The sequence below is a fragment of the Pinus tabuliformis genome, chromosome J (assembly GCF_031772625.1).
Source record: "Pinus tabuliformis cultivar Carrire ecotype Pingquan chromosome J, CPIR1, whole genome shotgun sequence".
NCBI lineage: Eukaryota > Viridiplantae > Streptophyta > Pinopsida > Pinales > Pinaceae > Pinus > Pinus tabuliformis.
The window spans coordinates 505,239,788-505,260,974 of record NC_142295.1 but is presented as its reverse complement, the minus strand read 5'-3'; the positions used below and the strand labels follow the sequence as shown (position 1 = coordinate 505,260,974).

Below are 21,187 nucleotides of genomic sequence, written 5' to 3'. Positions count from 1 at the left end.
CTACATAATCAACTATTCAAGAGTGGGTAAACCAGAATTGGTCTCAATATGTTGGTACATTTATGCTCAAAAGCATTTTTTGTTGTTCTTTTTCATAAGTTGGAGGACCGACAGAAGATTTTTGATCAAGGAAATTGGTTTTGAGGCTGGTCCGACCTCTCCTTTCAACCTTGGTTTCTGAATTTTAGTTCTCTCTATGTTGACTCTGGTAACTCTTCTATGGGTAAGGCTCCCCAATTTTCCCATCATTATGACACATCCAACTATCTTAGAAGATGTGGGAAACTTACTAGATTTCTTCATCAAAATCAACTTTGATAGAATTGCAAAAGGAATGATCACATTGTTCGCATATGTTTCGAACTGGACCTCAATAAAGGATTTCTGAACAAACATCCTCCTCAAATGGAGAGGTAGGGTTTATTCACAATCTACGTATTATGAAAATACAACTTTTTGTTGCAAAACTTGTCAACAATGTGACCACCTATATAATTCCTACCCATATTCACATGATCCATCTTCACACCCAAATTCTAAGAAGAAGAATTGTGGATGGCAAGACCCAAAAGGAAACAATTGCTCCAAGTCCACTGCGGCTCACATGTTGGATAACTCACAGAATTATAAGTCACCTAATGCCAACATTGTTCCTTCAAACTTAGCTTAGACTCATGATATTCCATCCTAACCCTCAGGAGAAGAAGCTCACTCCTCGATCAATATGGCACAAGATTCAACAAACACACTCATGAATCTGATCACTCAGATAGTGACAAGGAGCCAACAAATATGTCAGAGCACTAGAAAATGGAAGCATCTCAAGGAAACTAAGTTGTTGTCTCTTTTCCAATCATTCTCGCCAATCCCTTGGGACGGATAGATGTCCGGAAGAGGAAAAGAAAGAAAGAAAAATCAATGTAAAATCCTAAAACGTAATTCCAAGAAGAAAGAAAATGTAAGTGTAGTGTGCTTAGGGGAAGATTGATATAATCTAATGTTCAAAAGTAATACAAATTAAATAAAAAAATATCATAAATTTTAAAATATAAAAAAAATGAACAAGAAAGAAATTAAAATTAATATATTTAAAATTTTAAAATATTTAAAAAAGAAGAAAAAAAAAAAAACAAATATTAAAAATTAAAAATTTTAGATTTTAAAATAAATTTGTAAATGTTATTATTATATAGAGATGTGATTTCCAAGTTTAAAATATCTATAATCAAAGTATTTTTAGATAAAAGGAATTTCAAAATTTTTATGAATATTTTTTTATTAGACGATGTCTTTTCAATTGTTGTCCAAATTGTCACAAATCGACATATGTGTGGTTATGCAACTTTCCATTAAGTGATGGTAATTATTGTAAATAACTATTCCATTAACTCTAAGTTAGTTAATCGTTTTTGACATAATGATCATTACAAAGATGAGCGAATTAGAAAGGTCCTAATTTTTATAAAGAGAAAGAAATTTGTGGTGCTTCGATCATTTAGCACATTAAGTCTTGGAAAAATTAGAAAATCCCTATATTGGATCGGAAAAGATTTCCTACATCAAATCTAATCACCATGGTAGAGGTAAGTTTCATTTTATTACACATTAAATTTTAAGCTTACATTTAGTGTTAAGGACATCCTCTGGATCTCGGTAAAAATATCTTCATTGATTTTCTCTAAAACCTTGATTATTTTAAGAATGTAAGCCCATAAATTATGTTAAGTTATGACTGGTATATGTTAAGAATGTAATTAATTATTAGGATATGCAAACGACTACATGTAAATGAGTTTCAATATATACCATGTTTTGAGTTATTTAATGATGAGATATGGTGACAATTTAGTATCACATACACGATATTAAATAAATTGATAGGTATATGCATTTCATGATAAAATGTATCCATTGTGCATATATGTGGTGGAATTATAAATGACAGATATGAATTGTGGATATGTCATAACTGCAATTGACAAATAATGGACACTAGAATATTATTTGAACATAATATCAAGAAAAAATAGATATTTATATGTTTTTCATATAGCATGACAAACATGCATACCATGTTTTAAGTTAATTCAAGATAACATGATATGGCTTTAGGGTTTTACGGTTATGCATCATGATGTGCCATATGCACATGAGTGAACATCATGATATGCATTATTTTTGACAAGATAATTTTATTGTTATTTATGTATATTTATTTCATATATTTTTATTTTGTAGGATTGAAATTAATGTATTAACATTATAGTTAACTAATGCACACTAATCTTTAATCTTTTTGATGCATTCATTGTATTACAAGGAACCTAATTTCTAGAGAAAGAAATTGCTTGTGATTTCATGCTTTGGGACATTAAGTTTTATATAGATCATAAAATCTCTTTCTTAAATTCAAAAAAAATCCTAAATCAAATCTAATCACCAAATTTTAAAAAAATTACAAATAGATTAAAACAAAAAATATTACAAAATTATAAATTTAAATTTTTTAAAACAAATTTTTAAATTTTTAAAAATTATATATATATATATATAATATCTCATATATATTAATATATTAAAAACTATATAAATCATTATTACAAACTTACTATAATAATAATAATAATAAATTATAAAAAATAAAATTTACAAACTCCACATTTAAAAAAAAAAAAAAATCTATAAACCAAACAAAATCGTGGAATATCTATGAACAAAGGATATCTGATTTTAAGTTAAATAAAATTCCTAACAAAATAGGTTTATATTATAAATTCTTTATAAATTACATATTATAATTCAAAAATAAAATTAATAATGATTATATAAATTCATATAAATTATTATAAATATAATATTAAAAAATAAATAATAAATAAACGACAAATTTATTATAAATATTATAATCTAAAACTAAAATTAACATTATAACCTAAAACTAAAATTAATATTAGTAGTGAACTGAGAACATTAAAACATAGGGAGATATGTAAAAAGCTTAGATATGGGACATTTTAGGTAATGAAGATTATGAATTTAAGTAAATATTGTAAATATAAATTATATTATTGTTAGGGCTTTCCATAGAACAAATGTCCCAAGCTAAGTTGGATCTCGAATGATGTTGATATTATATTGCTCGTTGAAATTTGGGAGCACGATGAATCTAAGGTACCTAACATAGATGGTTTTGCACTATAGTCTACTTGGAACAAGTGATCCTCCCGTATATTTATTGAGGGTATCATTTGTCACATTAAGAATAACATCTTCCCCCATGCTAGGATTTATAAAAACGACCCTCGTAGCCAATATAGTTGGACAGAGATTACTAACATTCATGATAAAAATACCTACATAGCAATCTGTTATTTTCCCCCATCAATTCTAACCTCTATAAGAAAAAAAATCTAGATAAAAAAAGTCCTTACAATGGTTTAGAGAATGATATTTCTAGCCTAAGGAATGAAGGTAATATTCTTTTAATGGGTGACTTTAATGCTCGAACTTCAAGCAACCAATTTATTCTTCTAAGCAATCATTCCAACCTTAATCCTCTTTGGTTAGACAGAGACCTTACTTTGGCTAGCCAGTAGAAAATGAGCTTTGAAGACCTCGGGGAGAATTTGTTTGGGTTGGAGCTAGTCAATCTCTGTAGTGCTCACGATCTCATAATTTGCAACATTCTAAAGAAGTGGCTCAATTCTAGCAAGTGACCTGCATACATGGGCTTGGTAGCAGCGTGGTAGACTATGTTATTTACGATCTCCCTTTATATAATGAAATAACAAATTTTGACATCTTAAACGAACACAAGCTTGAATCTAATCATAGGCCTCGCCTTATAACTCACAATTTTGTCATGCATAGAGATCCCATAGAAGATCATCCTCAGAGACAAAAGAACTTAATCTTTGATAGAAATAAAAACGATCTCTTTCTAAACTAATTAAAAACTAATTTGCTTTCTTTATCTAGTATAGCCAACATAGAAGACCTCTATGATAATTTTACTACAACCCTCTCATATTCTATTAACAAGTTCTCAATTGAAGTTTCTAGTAATAAAATAAATAGAAAAACCAACCCATGGTATAAAAAGATTATAAAAGTGTGAGGAGAGTAATTAAGGAAGATGTTGATGAATCTCCTAAAATTGGCAAGATAAAAATATACAAAGCCCTAACTAAAAGGAAAAAAAGGCAGTGTATTCGTAAAAGACAACAGAATCTCTTACACCTCTCTAATGTAGCTCCTAAGAAATTCTAGAGGCAGATTCTAACTAGGAAAACTAAAGATAATAATAAAATATCTTTACACGACTGGAATTTCTATCTTAAAAAGCTTTATGAATCTTCAAATGTCATGGATAACTTTGAAACCCTGCTCACAATGAAAGAAGTTTTCTCATTAGAAGACATTGATTTTGGGGTTAAACGCTTGGCAAACGAGAAAGCTAAAGACATTAAAGGTTACTTAGTGGAAATCTTAAAAATTGGAGGTCCTATCCTCATCCCCCACATCCACAAGCTTTTCAATCAAGTAGCCAAGCAAGGGTTCCCTAAACCATGGACTGAGAGCCTCATTATCCTTATTTTTAAAAGTGGGGATACAAATAATGCTTCTAACTATTGGACAATTATGATCATCCCTCGCTTAGCCAAGTTATATAGTATTATTTTGGAAAAGAAGTTGAGCATATGGCTTGGAATTAAAGTTAAGCGGGCTAAAGGCCAAGCGAGTTTTAGAAGGTAGCACTCAAAAACAGACCACCTCGTTACACTTATGATCATTGTGGAGGAATGCCACAATGATAAATCTGATCTCTTTTGTTGCTTTGTGGACTTTAGAAAGGCTTTCGATACAATTCCTACAAACAACCTATGGAATAGCTTAGAAGAGCTAAAGGTTCCTTTCAAGTTGAGAGCTACCGCTATAAGGTTATACAAGAATGTAATTGCCAAGTTAAAGAGCAATTTGGGGTGGTCGAAATATATTAAGTGTAATATCGGAGTTAAACAAGGTCGCACCCTCTCCCCTATCCTATTTGGCATTTAGATCAACAAGCTAGAAGGTTGTTTAGAGGAAGTAGGTTGTGCTGGCATGATCTTAGCTGGGATAGTCATCATCCTTCTTCTCTATGCTGACGATATTGTTCTTCTCGCAAGGTGCCTATCTGATCTTGATAAGCAACTTAGACTTCTTAAGGATTTCTACTCTACCATGGGTATGACTGTTAACATTGACAAAACAAAAGTTAGATTATCAAATCCAAGAAGGATGCTTACGCTAATTTTATGTATGACAATAGTAACTTGGAGGAAGTGTTTTCTTACAAGTACCTAGGAATTGATATTCATCACAAGCTCGACTAGAACTATAACATTCAGAAAAGGATTAATGGAGGGTGGAAAACTTATTTTGGTCTTGAAAATAATTGTAAAACGAAAAACCTCGTAATGTGGGATAGAAGGAAGTTCCTATTTGAAAATTTCATCACTCCTGTAATCTTATATGGATGTGAGGTTTGAGGTTACATCATCTCTAAAGAATCTTGGAGAAAGATTGAGAAAATATAGAAGTATTTTATAACTTATAACCTCGAAATTAAAAGCAATACACCCTATCCTATTCTCCTTATAGAAGTGGGTCTTTTCCCTATCGAGAGCCTAGCTATGACTAGGCTTCTATTGTACAAGCACAAACTCAATAGCATAGGAGATCATAGACTTCCTAAACTAGCTTTAAATTACAGCCAAAACCAACTAAGGCTCAAATGAGGTTGGTATAAAGACGCCAAGTCCTGGTTAAACCTTTGGGAGATCGACGAGAATGTTGTATTGCAAAACATTAATAACATTAAAATATTGTTACTTGTAAGTTCAAAGAAAAAATGTGGTGTGAGAAAGATTTAGAAACTAAAAGAAAATTACGATATTATAAGGAGGTCATCAACCCCACCATAGAAGATCAAAAGTATCTCAAAGAAGAAAACTAATATAGCCAAGATTAGAATGAACTCTCATGAGCTCCATAGTGAAACGGGTCGTTGGGCAATTCCTAAAACACCATGGATGGAAAGGATCTTCCATCTCTATGAGAATATGAACATCGATGATGAAAATCACTTCCTCTTAGAGTGCCCGCGTACAACCACATTAGATCTCAGTTTCATAATCTTTTTTGGAACACTGACCTTCCTAGCCTTTTACGATGTCAAAATTATAGCGAGATCACGAAGCTTCTCTCCAAGCCTTTTGAGCATAGAATAAAATCTTAAATCAAGCAAATAATAATTCATTTCTTTAAGTCCGAATGGACGTTAACCACCACCACCATCATCATCATAATAATTTAGTAATTTTAATCAATTTTATTTTTAAAATGAATCATAATTTAAATTTTTATGTATTTTAAAAATTTATAATGATAATTTGATTTTGAATAATATTATAATATAATGTTAAATATTGAAATATTGAAACACTAATAATAATAATATTATTATATTATTTTATTATAATAATTCTATTTTTTTTAAATATATTTAACTGAAAATGTTTATGTTATTACTTTTAGAAAAATATATAATCATTATATTATTAATCATCTACTTAATATTTTTATTTAATACAATTTATTTATAAGTAAATTTAACTCATTTTATTTATAGTTTTTTATTCGAGCTAAAGTTAATTATTATTTACTAATGTTTAGGATATGCATTATATATAGATTGATTTTTACTATTTCAAAATAGTTGAAAACATATCTTTTCTCAAAATCACAAATTCAAAAATAGGAAAAATTAGAATATGCGCACTTCTAATTATCAAAAAAAATTATATAAAAAAACGTTTTATTATTATTATTATTATTATTAAAAATGTAATAACCACTATATTCATATTACATAATTGATTATATTAACATTAAATATTGGGAGTTTTTGCAGTGCATTATATTAGATATTATTTTGAGATTCAACTGAGTTAAGTAAATTATTCATCTATAACCACATTCATATTAAACAATAAATTATATCAACATTAATATATCATATTTTATTAAAACTTAATAATTAAATAAATTAACTCAAACTTAAAATATTATCAAAATGGATTATCTCTTTATAAGTTTTGAGGTTGATACCTTCCCTACACAATTAAAACTGAAAAACGCCCAGAATTAATACCTTCCCTACACCATTAAAACTTAGAAACGCCAATAATTTAATAACAATTAACAATACACGCCTTTCAAACATTTTTAATGGATAACAACTATAAAACAATTATTATATATAATTTTTAATTCATCAAAACTATAAAAAAATTATTATAGAGAGTATAATGTCAGCTTGTAGATAAAATGATTATAATATAGTTATTAGAAATTTTAAGTGATTATTTAGTTGTTTTAGCTAAACCTGGCTAGAATGGGCCTTCGTTATAGTCTTATTTAATATCAAGGCATGCAGAATGTCTCATGCGAAGGAACATGTAAACTGTCATCGTGCTATGCAGCATGCTTAATTGAATGTAAATGGTTGACATAACTATTAAGAAATGCAAAACAAAGGATAAATAGGCCTTTTGATTCGAAGTGTATAAGTATAGTTTAATCCAGTATCCTAATTCTTCTGATTTTTTAATGATACCTATCAATAGAAGAAGTGCAGGAATACTCGATTGCCATTTTCTCCTCTGAAAACGAGGCATAATCTCAATATAAATATCAATCAGGTATGGGAACGGAATGGAGCCTATGTTAGCCACAACTAAAGAAACTGCTAGCTGTTCTAGATAAACCTGTCCTGGAATTTTAGTCATTGGAGCTATTCGGAAGTATTGAAGTAAACTGGGTTTAGATTATCAATTTTCTCAGCTCGGATCCACAATTAAATTTCTGTGGTGATTTTAAAAACTTCATTAATGACAAAGATCCAACGCGCTTCTGGTTGTGCCAAGTAATACTAACCACTGCGCTTATGTTATTTGTATTCGATTATTTGGAATAAATATTAACATATCTAGAGTGCCAAACCTTAATACAAACATATTTCAAACTTCTACATCCTAAAAGTTAATACCTAATTTTTGATAAACTATTACTTTAAATAACTGCCACCCTGTGAATATAGAATTAACAGCCACTTAGAAGTTTACTAGAATTTCGATATAATAGCAAACCTCAGCACACAAATATTTGAAATTTTCACATCCTAAATTTTAATGCGTAATTCGAACTTGGACATCATTCTGGGTATGTTGATAACTTGATGATTAATACTAAATTCTCAGAAAATCATGTAATGTAGAAACTACGTCCGTTACATGGACCAGAAAGGGGAAACCAAATCGCTAACGAGGAGAAACAAAGCACAAATTGGAAGAGAACCAAACATGAGAAAAACTGCCAAATCAAAACCCCATGCACCTCGAAGTATTGCATGTATATAAGCAGATAGTGTGCATCTAGTAGTGTTGCAATGTATATATTAAGATGTATACAGTTTCATAGGAAAGATATATATGGATAAGCATTAAACATAAAATACAATAAAACAAAACAATATTAAATAGAAATAAGTATTATATACTTTAGCATCCATTAAATGTATAAATAAATTTAAGTAATATGGATTTAAAGGAGTTAAATACATAGATATAAGTATTTGGTGGTTGGTAATATTGTAATGTATGCTAAAATATATACAGTTTATCAAATCAAAATGATATTTCAAATATATTAAAACTATATAAATATAAATACTATAGGCTTAGTATATATTAAATGAATAAATAAATTAAAATATTATTCATATGAGAAAGTATTTTATATTAGGTATTGTGGTAATATATGTTAAAATCAATACTTTTTAATTAAATGATTAAGAAGATGAAAGAGTGGTAGGAGATCAATCTTACAACCAGAATGCCTGACCAGTAAAGTATCTTGCAAGTAAAATTTTCACAGCTAGAGATATATTTTACGCTATAAAGAAATTTTGTACGAGATGAATCTTATAAGCAGAAGTCCTGACTAGTAAAGTAGCTTGCAAGTAACTTAACTAACTATACAATATTTCCGATCTCTGCAGAATGCCTGACTGGTAAAGTATCTTTCAAGCAAAGTAATATATTGTATATTCTCTATCTCTGTATATATAACTACTGAATATATTGGAAAAACCATAAAAATATGCAAACAATAAATATTTCAATAGGTGAGGAAACTCATACCATGGAATTTAGTTGTACTGATGTTCTTGCTTCTTGTTCCCCTTTGAAGCTGAATTTCTCGATCCTTGAATGCTAACATCCTGGATTGGCCTTCCCATCATACGGGCAGTATCAAAACCTTGCAGATGACTATCGTCTAGGGCTGTGGTTTGATGGCTTGGCTGAATCCTTTGCATATGGTGTAATGGCATATAGTTCATATTGTAAGAATTGGACTGAAGGGTCTCCCTGGCAGAGATCCCTGGCACTGAGAAGTTGATCATATGATCATTAGTTATAGCAGGAACCTGCAGCTGCTCATGTATTTCATTTTGATCAACAGCTAGCAGAAACGAATTGTTATGCAGGCCAGGGTTAGATGTGAAGGCTGCTATGTTGCCAGGAAGATGCTTCTGTTGATCCTGAGAATTACAGAAAGGAGAAATGGACTTCGCCATCTCATTTCTTTGAAGGCTAATAGGGCTGAATATAGCAGCAGCAACAGAATTTGGAAAGGAGAAGCTCTGAACAGAGGGGGCCAGGTGCATGAGTGTGGAGCACAAACCTAAGGAGCCCATGTGAATAAGTTGTTGAGAATCATGGAATGAATCATGTTCGTGAACTTGGGAAGGATGATGATGATGGTGATGATGAGTATGAGGATCATGAGATTGCTCATGCTGCATTTCATTGCTTCTTGAGCTAATTGATAAACCCCCTAGTCTCTGGCGTTTATGAAGTAGCACAGCATCATCATCTTCTGTTGTGCTTCTAGAATGATTTTCCATTGCATTAACATGACCTGCATTGTTCAATAGACCTGTAAAAGAATGGCAGGACCCCCGCTTATTATCCTGATTCTGATTTTGTTGTGTGTCACTGGCAGAAATTTTGCCCTTAGCTCTTTCTTTGGCCCTTTCTCTGGCTTTTACTCGGGATTCGGAACGAGACAAGGATAAAGCTGAGGGTGTATCTGCCCCTCTGCTGCCTTCTGAAGTGCTGCTGCTGCTCTTTCCAATGAGAGTTGTTTGTGCTGCAGCTTGTATCTCACATTGTCCTTCATTTGTTAGACCTCCCTCTCTACTCGACTGGGAATCATTAGCTGATGAAATTCCATGAATGGATGGAGATTCTGCAAAAACATTTATAGTTGCTGCCTCGTTATCCCCCAGATTCGAATTCCCTGCAGGATGTGGATGTAGAGATGAGGAAACATTGGACAGAGCGTTTTGAAAATCCTGTGTATTAAGTACGGGCAACTCATCTATGGCATCTGCTGCAGCCTTAATTAGCCACTCCACAGCCTTACTGGGCTGATCAAACCCTAGCCTGTCTTGCAGGTCATAGAATTGAATTGCTGTGGAAACAGACAACCTTACCCTCCTGTCTCGCAGACCCTTCGCAGTCAGGACTTTGCTGTGGCGATCCTTGCCCCCAGAAGAACGTGAAACTCGTACAATTCTCGAATCGTGACCCAACCCTGGCCTTAGCCTGAATTGGGTTCCTGCATCTGAACCCCTAATTGATATATGCTGCGCCAAAGGCCTAGTTCTCTCGGATAATTCCTGTTCCCCCTTGCGCTTCTGCGCCTCCACAGAAATATTATTCATCCGACTCTCATCTGCCACTTTCCAAGAACCTTGCAATTCTGCTTTTCTCTCAGACCTAACCGGCAAGTCGGATTGCAGAGTCACCAGACTACAATCCAGTCCCTTCTTGGTTTTCTGTTGTGATTCAATGCTCCCACTGTGAACAGCCGTTTTGAAGTCAAAATCTAGCCCTGCCAAACCCAATTTTGAGCCTCTATCTTCCAGCTCCAGTCCCAATCAGCTATTCTAGATCCTTATGGGTATAATTCTTTTTGAACCTTGCACTATCTTTCTCTCTATACATATATACCATGTCACTTTGAAACAACTTTACCTTGCATTGCAACCTTACCACAGCCACTTTATACGAAAATATTCCTTTCTGTATCTACTCCTCTTTCTGCAACCCATACACTCTACAATTACCTCCTGATCCCCAGTGGCATCAAAGGTCTGTGAGCATCTAATCCTGAAAAAACTTTTCAGCGTTTTGGCTGTGGGAAACTTTAACCTGTACGCTTCCTGGCCAGTGTACCTTCACTTCCCCAGCTGCCGCAGCAGCAATTTCTGATATAATGTCCGTATAATCTGACGCGCATTGCAATGAAATTTTCAGCACATTCATTGCAGATTAAGCTGCTGCAGTCAATGACAACGGGACTCAATTGCCTTTGTTTGATTCTAACTTCTTTCTTTCTCTCTTCTTTTATTTTTTCTACGTACGTCCAAGAACCAGCCTCACATGACAGTGGCTGCACATGCCAGGGATGAAGAAGCTAATCTCCTCCACCTGCACTAATACTCAATTACAAGAAATAACTCTTAAACCTTCTAATTATGTCCTCAAACCCTTTTTCCATAGCCCCAAATTGGGAAACCCTAGAACCACACATGAGTTATTGCAGTCGTTCCACAGAATGGACCTTGTCCTGATACACACACAATTCATAAATTGGTCAATAGTGTTACCATCTAGGTAGTAACTAACTATACTATACCATACTATACTATCAAGAAGAGGCCAGTACAAATGAGATCTTGTGACTGTACATTTAGAAATTTGTTTGTATGATACCAATGACACCATGGCCATTTCAAGCTTTCATTTTCTGCATTACGTATGGTCACTCAAATTAGCCCTATCACTCGGTCAAGAAAGCTTCAGCGCAATCCTTTCTGCATTCCATAATCTGCAAAAAAATTATTCACTTTATGAAAGTACCTGTGGTGCTGATTCTGCAAGCTCGTGCTGAGCGATTTTGGCTTTTGAGAAAAGTCCACTAACAACTTTGCTGTAAATGTTTCGACACTTGTTGATGTTATACACACCTAGGTTTTGCTGAAAGGGAAATTAGACAGGCACGCTACTGAAATCTACTCTATCGGATCTGAAAACCCTAGCAACCAATATCATCCCCCATGATATAATTTCACAGCAGCTGATCAAACGAGAGCAGCCCAGCTGGGCCGTGAGACGATTTCGATTGAAGAAAAAATGACCACAGATAAAAAGATACGCGTTGAAACAGAACACCTAGACAACCCTAGGCAGAGAGGCAGTTGTACTGGATGAAGAAAAAGAAGAAAAGAGATCTGCAGCAAAACAAAACGAATCTAGTACTAATCTCCAAGCACCTACCCGAGTTCGATAATTAATTAATAATAAGTAATTAGGTCTATAGGTTTGTGGGCTTCAACGCCAAAGTCTGTCCTGTCTCATTCATACTCATGGCCAGCAGAAAAAATATCTTAAACCTCAGGAGCTTGATTAGACAAATAATTAGTGATCAACATTTGCGATCTTTGGATGTAATGGATTATTTATCTATTATTTTTTTAACTTTTCTATTAATTATTACACTATATCATGGTTATATTTAAGAATAACATTTAAATAGAGGAGAATAGGCTGACTTAACATCTGGGAGTCCTTTAACTTTATCACCATGTCTATCCAAGACCCTGATGAATATCTATCTTAAACCATAAAGCCTTGGTTAGACAAATAATTAGGGACCAACATTTCTGACCGTTGGATGAAAGAGAAATTAAAGCAGAAGGGGCCAGATTGTGCTGGATTCTACCCTGGACGATGATGTAGATAGGTAAATATATTGTATGACGATGCCGTGGTTTATGCGTTCCACCGCAGAACCTGCAAGTGCCTACGAGCAGTCCCTATCCAGACCAACAGGCACTTATTGTCACTGCCACACGATATTTGTGCGACCACCAAAATTAATATCCCGCCATACTCCAATATTTCACCCTTTAGCTTTTGAAGGGAACAACACATGCCTGGAAGGAAAGTGTGTGTTGTCACTTTCACTTGCAGTCAAAGACAACACACATCTAACTCATCCCTGCCTGCTTTCAAGCAATCTGTCTCTATCTTTAGCCCATATCACACGCAGTCAGTGTGCTTCCTTCCCCAATGCCGATGTTCAGGGGGGTACCCTTTCCCAACTGCCTTATCATTAAAAATGCTTAAATCAAGGTTTACCCTCCCCACAGCAGCTATAAACCACCAAACCTCTATTTCCCCTTTTGCTCCATTCAAATTTAATGGCCATCTCCACCCATCATGAGTGCTGCTACTTTTATCAGTTTTCTTCTAACATGGGTTATATCATTTTCACTGAATTTGGCCCTGGCACGCAAATGTCTCACCTTGTCTCTAAAATATTGTAATAAAGAGGTGGTCAATGGGCACCAACTGTCATAAATCTGGAGCATTTCAGATTTCGTATATTGTTTTGTACAGATTCAAACTCTGCTGCTATTCATAGTAAGGTAATAATGGGGGTATATGCGGTTCAGTAAATCAATTATTTCAAAGGAGGCTCTCTAATTTTCCTAGGAAACTTATATTATTATCTTCAGCACCCAGCCCACAACATATCTACTTTTTTATGAATAAAAACCTCGCATTTATATAATCAATCATGTCAAATTGGAATTTAAAATATTTTAGTTTTTGGGTTTGTGAGTTCCAATCACATCAGATTTAAAAATAAAAATAAATATTTAGTGTTTTTTTGGGATGTTTATGGGGATTTGTGATTTCAATAATTTTTTTTTTAAATTTTATACCAATTAAATAAGAAAATTTTCCAAAAAATCACACTTAAAAATTATATCTTTTTAAATATTGTAGTGCTTTCGTTCAGATACTCAAAAGTTCTTCTACCAGATCACTTAGCTGGTTTCTCCAGTAGATAAGAAATTCTACCAGATCACTTAGTTGATTCCTCATGTAATTAGAAATTTTACCAAATCACTTAGTTGATTCCTCCCAAAGACTTTTTTGCCTTTTACTGGATAGACTTTTCATTTAATTTTATTTAAAATTTAACTAACAATTTATAGTTTTAAGTTGTGTTTGTAGAATTTAAATCTTATATTTTTTTTAGAAAATATATTAAATTTATTTTTATAGTTCAATAAAAAAAATTTAATTCAAAAAATCAATTTAATAAATTGAATATTTTCACTAACAATTAAATAAAAACCTACTTTCACATTTACATAGTATATACAATTTTCCATTTGATTTCATTTAAATGTCCCTATAAAATTAAAAGTTATCATTTTAAGTTGTTATATTTATATATTTTAAATATTTTAAAAAATTTAAAATTATATTTAAATTTACCATATAAGTAACAAAATATTATAATATAGTGAATCGCTTTTGGTTAACTGTTATATAATTAACCAAATAAAAAAGCTACATGCTCTAGATGTATACCTCTACACTCATTTGTATACCTCTACACTTATGAATTGGTTTGCTCTTATGAATTGGTTTGCTTTAGTTATCTTAATTTCTCTATAATAAGAAAGTCAACAAATTTTTCCATTAAAAAAACCCAATCTCACTCAAAATATTTAGTTAAATAATCTTTATTTTTATGTTTCTATTTATATATTTTGTAATTAAGATAATTGGATAAAGACATTGTATTTTGATTTTTCTCAAATTTCATTCATCCAAAAAATTAATATATAATATTTAAAATATATCAATGATTAATTAAAAGTATTAGACTATGTATATGAAATATTTAATAAAGAAATTTTTAGTAATAATTATGTAGAAAAAATATTTTGGGAAAGATTATATATATTATATTATATTATATTGAGAAAATTTGGATAAAGACTAATTATATTTCAATTTTGATTTTTGTCCAATAGTTAGCAAATTTCTTCATCTCACAAAGAAACCAATGTAACTCATAAAAAATAATCAATGATTATGTATTGAAACTATTAAATTATATATGTGAAATATCTAACTTGAAAATCCTTAATATTGATTAAATAGAGAAAATACATGACAAAAGGAGGGAATTTAGGGAAAGGCTAATTGTATTTTACTTATATGGATTTTATGGTTTTATATTTTTTAATGTTATATTTAGAATTATTTTGTAATTTAATACGGAGTAATCTAGTGTAATGTTTGTTTATATATATATATATATATATATATATATCAAATTTATGTTTCTAAGTTAAAATTAGAAATATAAAAAATTGTTAATTTTATTAAATAATAATAATTATATATATATATATATATATATATATATATATATATATATATATCAAATTTATGTTTCTAAGTTAAAATTAGAAATATAAAAAATTGTTAATTTTATTAAATAATAATAATAATAATAATAAACCTTTAAATGGTTTGTATATATGTTTGGTCTCAGTGAACATTAACCATCATCATCATCATCATCATATATATATATATATAATTATAATTATAATTACAAGTTAAATAAAATTTAAGAAAATATTGCTTTTTAGTTAAGTAACAATTTATAAAAAGATTAAATATTATTATGGTTGTTTGCACTAGGTTTTTTACACTATTGAGAGAAATAGTATCACATAACATTATATGATAACAAAAGACTAAAAACATAAATAAACAATTATAGATATATACATATCTTTAATAAAAATATATACTTAAAAAAAATGGGTATGGAAGAAAGTCAACCTCCCCTCAGGTGGAAATCAAGGGAGAGATACTACGTCAACCCTCAATATAGACTCACTTAAGAGCACAACAATGTTACTCTATTCCATAGAATCAACATGTCATCTTACGAGACTTGAATTTAGGTGGGGAGAAATACAACTATTCCAAACACAATTACTAACCAAACTCGAACTGTATCAAGTTCTCACTTTTTTTAGAGGTTGCAAAAAATCATCCAATTTTGAAAAGTGTTGATTGAGAATACATTTTTTAAAGCATATTTAGAATATTTTTGACACTTTAAGATTTTCTTTCAATGTTTTCAATATAATGGAAATAGTGCTCAAAGTATATTGCAATGTGTAAACTCAATTGGAAAATGAAATTATCTTATACAAGAATTAAGTAAGTTTACTAATTTTTTTCTTCAAATAAATGGAAATATGCCCAAAGAGAGATAACTTGGCTAGTTGTTCAAGATAATGCAATATACATGAGCTTCATGAATGTATAAGATTGTAAGTTACTCAAAATAATTGCTTTGACAGATGATAAACCAATAACCATATAATGCAATGAAGCTTGAAATTTATATGCTTACAAAAGGAACAAATAACATAAATGAGCATGTAAATAATGAGCCTATGTTGAGGCCCACATGAAGCAAACTATTAGAATAACTAAATCAACTTTGCTACTTGAAATGAAATGCCTTTCATAAAATAAATTGCTTCCAAAAGTAAGATTTAGAATTGTGCTTGAAAGCTAAACTTGAAATGGCAAAGCATGAATAAAAGTAACAAAAGGAAACTCAGAAAATTAGTTTGTGAAAGTGATGTTTTGTTAATTTTAAGGCATTCAAGATAAAAAAAAACTAAGAAAAATAACTCAAAATCAAACTACCCACATGTTCCTCCTTTTTCAAAAAGATAAAAGTCTTCCTTGGGTGAAAACCCAATCTCCCACAAGAAAAACTAAACTTTTGTTATATGTTACATTATGAAGAAGCTTTAAGTGGTCTCAAAGTGAATCTTCAAGAGGGTCTTTACAATTTAATGATACTTCTCAAGCTCTAGATCTCTTTCTTGAAAGTCAAATTTAGAAAATGAAGTAAGTGCAACGAGGAGAGCTCTCAAGATTGAAGAAGTTAAGTGTTTCTTGATGCCCCAAGGTTTGGAATCCAAAGGTGAATGAAATGAAACAAAAAAGGAGCCAATCCTCCTCAAAAATTCCATGACCTCTCCAAATATAAACCCTCATCTTTATCTAGGGCCTCCTAAGAAAATTCGACTTTGAAATGGGTTAAGAGGTCCTACGAGAAACATGTTAGGGCTGCAAAATGAAGCCAAATTTAGTGTGAAAAAGAGAGCATGTAAGTGAGTGATACTGCTACAAAATAATATACAAAAACTAAATCAAGTGATGATTTTCTTTAGCATAATTGTATGTTTGACTCTCGGGCATCATCTTGTGTCATGACTAAGAAGGTCATGAATCAATTGAACTTAAGGATTTATAGACTTTATCGCAAAATTTGTGCTATGGATTCAAAAATTATTGAAGTTTGTAGTTTGATAAAGTATATTCAAGTGGAATTGAAAAAGGAATTGAAAATTAAGATGCTTAGTATCAAGGGGGGATTATGATTTGGTCATTCTTCAACTAAAGAGACAATTTGCATGCAATAATGATAGATTAAAGAAGTATCATAATGTTGTTTGGGACAACATGGAGTATTTTGATGCATTAGATCTTCAAACAATTCTAAGAGAAGGAAATAAACAAGTCGATGAGCTGGTTGTTTCTATATCTACCTTATATCTTGGAGAGAACTTGATGGATGATAAGATCAATATGGAAATTAATTTTAGACCATCATCTCTTGATCATGTTGAGCATTGGCAAGTCTTTAATGATGAAAGCCAAGTGATTCAATTTTTAAATCATATGGAGGATTTTTATAATTTTAAATTTGTCTCCAAAAAAGAAGGTTGCTAGTATGATGAGTGTAATGTTGTGTCAAATCCCACTCCCAGGGATCATGTAGCCATGGCAAAAATGTTTGGTAGACATGATGTTCTGAAGTGAAAAAAACATCACAAATTTTACTGGGGGGAATTCATTGAAGCAAACATTGGTGCCCCTCATGATCAAAATATTGTTAAAATAGGGAAGGGTACCAATGAGGATGAAAGGAAAAAGTTGATAAATTTATCTCAAGAATATAGGGATGTTTTGGCCTTTTCATATGAGGAGTTAAAAGGATATAGGGAGGATGTAATGGAATATATTATCCCTCTTAAGGATGAGAATGTAAAACCCTTTAGGCAAAATATTAGAAAAATAAATCCTAAGTTAGCCCCCTTCGTGCATTGAAAGGAGTTGCAAAAGATGCTCCAAGTTGGTATCATAACTCACACTAGGAATTCCACATCGTGTTCAAACATGGTTATTGTAAGAAAGAAGAATGGATCAATCAAGCTACGTGTAAATTTTAGAAATCTTAATTTGGCTTGTAAAAACGATAATTACCCTTTACCTAACGTGGACACTTTATTACAAAGAGTGATAGGATCTGAAATGATGTCTTTATTAGATGGATTTTCAGGTTATAACCAAGTCATGGTAAGGAAGGAAGATATAAATGAGACAAAATTCACTGTACCATGGGGTACTTTTGAATATTTGAGGATGCCTTTTGGATTAACAAATGTTGGAGCAACTTTTCAAAGTGCCATGGACTATGCTTTTAAGGGTATAATTGGGAAATTCATTGAGATTTATCAAGATAATTTAACTGTTTTTTCTAAATATCGAAGTTCCCATTTAGGCCACGTTAGGCAAATTTTTGATAGGTTTATAGAGTATGGAATATCCTTAAATCCTGCTAAATCTATTTTTAGAATGACTGAAGGGAAGCTACTGGGTCACAAGTTTGACCTTGAAAGAGTTGACACAATTCAGAATATCCCTTTCCATCACAATATTAAATCTCTTCAATCCTTCCTAGGAAAGATTAGCTTTCTTAGAAGGTTCATTCAAAATTATGTTGAAATTGTTAAACCCATTCAAACCCTTTTAAAGAAATATGCTAAGATTTTATGGGGAAATAAAGAAAGAAAATGTTTTCTGGAAATTAAGGATTCTATTGTTAAAGCACATGTTCCATTGAATCCTGATTATTCAAAGGAGTTCTTGATTTTCTCTTTTGCATCTAAAGATACTAGTGCTGGAGTGTTGCTTCAAAAGAATAATAAAGGGTATGAGCAACCTATTGCTTTTATGAGTAGATGTCTTCGAGGGCCTGAGTTAAAGTATAACACCATGGAAAAGTAAGCTTATGCCTTAGTCAAGTCTTTTACACAATTTAGAATTTATGTGGGATATTCTAGAGTAATTTCTCTTGTTCCCCTCTCTCCTCTGAAAGACATTTTAACTCAAACTGATTGCTTGGGAACTAGAGCTAGGTGGGTCTAACATATTTAGGAATATTATTTAGATATTAGAATTACCAAGCTAGTGAATGGCCAAGGATTGGCCAAAATCTTGACTGAGGGGAATGAGAAGGCATTAGGAATGATTTTTCAAAATGATTTGGAATCAACTTCATTAGAAATTCAAAGGTTAAGCCAACTTGAATGGCATAAAGGCATTTTTTATTACTTGCAAAATTTTTCATGTAAAAACAATTTAGCTAGCCAGAAAAGAAGAGAATTAAGGCTTAGAGCAACTAAGTATTGCATAATGAAGGATGGTCACGGTTGGAGAAATGTAAAGGGGGTGATACTTAGGTGTTTTGATGAAGTTGAAGCCAAGAAGCTTCTCACTGAGTTATATCTGGGATTTTGTGGAGGGCATTATGCTACTAAGACTACTACCCACAAAATATTGATCACTGGTTAATTTTGGTCTTCCATTTTTTTTGATGTGCACAAGTATGTTAGAGTTTGGCAAGCTTGTCAACTTTTGACTTGGAAGAAAAAGTTAGCTTCTTTGCCTCTTCAACTTGTGGTCGTGGAAGCTCCTTTTCAACATTGCAGACTTAATTTATAGGGAAATTTAATGAAAATTCAAGTAATGGCTACTCATGGATCTTGATTGCTACTCATTATTTTACTAAATGGGTAGAAGCCTTCCGTACAAGACACACCACCAAAAACTTAGTGATGGATTTTCTCGAAGATAAGATTATCACTTGTTTTGGTGTCGCTACCAAGATTACAACTGACAATGCCAAGGATTTAAGCTCTACTGAATTCTCATCATTTTGCTTTAAGTATGGTATTGTCTTATCCAATTCTTCAAACTACTATCTTCAAGGTAATTGGCTAGTTAATTCTAGCAATACAAATTTGATCACCACCATCAAGCATATAGTAGGGGATAACAAAAGGGCATGCGATAGAAAAATTAAATATGATTTATGGGTTGATAGGATTACAAAGAAGAGTCTAATAGGAAAGAGTCCCTTTGAGCTAGCTTATGGCTTGGATGTCACGCTTCCTATGCACTTGAGGCTACCAGCTTACCAAATTCTAAAAAATTTTACATCTAAAAAAGATGTGCTGCAAAATAGAGTTGACCAAATTGTAGAATTGGATGAAAGTAGGAGAAGAGCCTTCGAAAATTGTTGTAAAAATCAATCTAAGGTTAAAAGGAATTTTGAAAAATTATCTAGGAATAGAGCTTTTTTTGACGATGACATGTTTTTTTTATGGGATCTTAAGAATGAAAATCTAGGTAACCATGGTAACTTTGGTAGTTTGTGGCTTGGACCATACATCATTAGAGAAGTAGTTGGAAAAAATTCCTACCATTTGAGCACCTTGGACGGAGAACCAATTGAGCTACGTGTCAATTTCCGACTACTCAAATATTTTTACAAAGAGGATATCTTATGCCATGGGGCATATTTTTGTATCATATTTCTAACCTTATCCCTTTTTATTTTTCGGTTAAGTAGTTTCATTTCATGAATAAAAATGTCGTTTATGTTCTTAAAATAAATCTCCATTTCTTCATTTCTGTACTTCATTTCATATGATGATATTTTGAATGGATACTGCTGATATATGCCTTTTTTTGGTGGATGCATATTCTAGGTTCTTGCACATTATCACTTCCTATCAAGCATGCATCCCCACATGGAACCAAATGTTGACCACTGGAGTGGAAATTGAAGATAATATGAAGACTCCATGAACAAGGATGTAACGAAGGAAACTTGTACAATCATAGATCATAATATTACCATAGTTTTTCAACTCTACTTCTTCTTCTTCTTATCATTTTATGGTATACCTAGATTCCACAAGCCCAAAGGAGATGATGAAAAGTGATGCTAGTATGATAAGTTTTATTCATGTAAT

At 31.8% G+C, this 21,187-nt stretch overlaps 1 protein-coding gene across 3 annotated transcripts in view; it reads right to left on the bottom strand.

Annotated features, from left to right (window-relative positions):
• The window catches only part of LOC149227987 (uncharacterized), a 112,389-nt gene extending 99,934 nt beyond the window's left edge, over positions 1-12,455 (bottom strand). Inside the window, exons 1-3 of one of the 3 annotated variants that reach the window (XM_089378024.1) lie at positions 12,036-12,455; positions 11,864-11,922; positions 9,246-11,742 (exon numbers count right to left, since the gene is read on the bottom strand). In XM_089378024.1, coding sequence (XP_089234150.1) covers positions 9,254-10,834 — 1,581 coding nt within the window. In that variant the 5' untranslated portion in view covers positions 10,835-11,742; positions 11,864-11,922; positions 12,036-12,455 and the 3' untranslated portion in view covers positions 9,246-9,253. Of the gene's footprint in view, positions 1-9,245; positions 11,743-11,863; positions 12,004-12,035 lie in introns of all 3 variants that reach the window. The other 2 variants (XM_089378026.1, XM_089378023.1) reach the window with 2 other exon arrangements.
• Between the last annotated feature and the right edge of the window lie 8,732 nt (positions 12,456-21,187).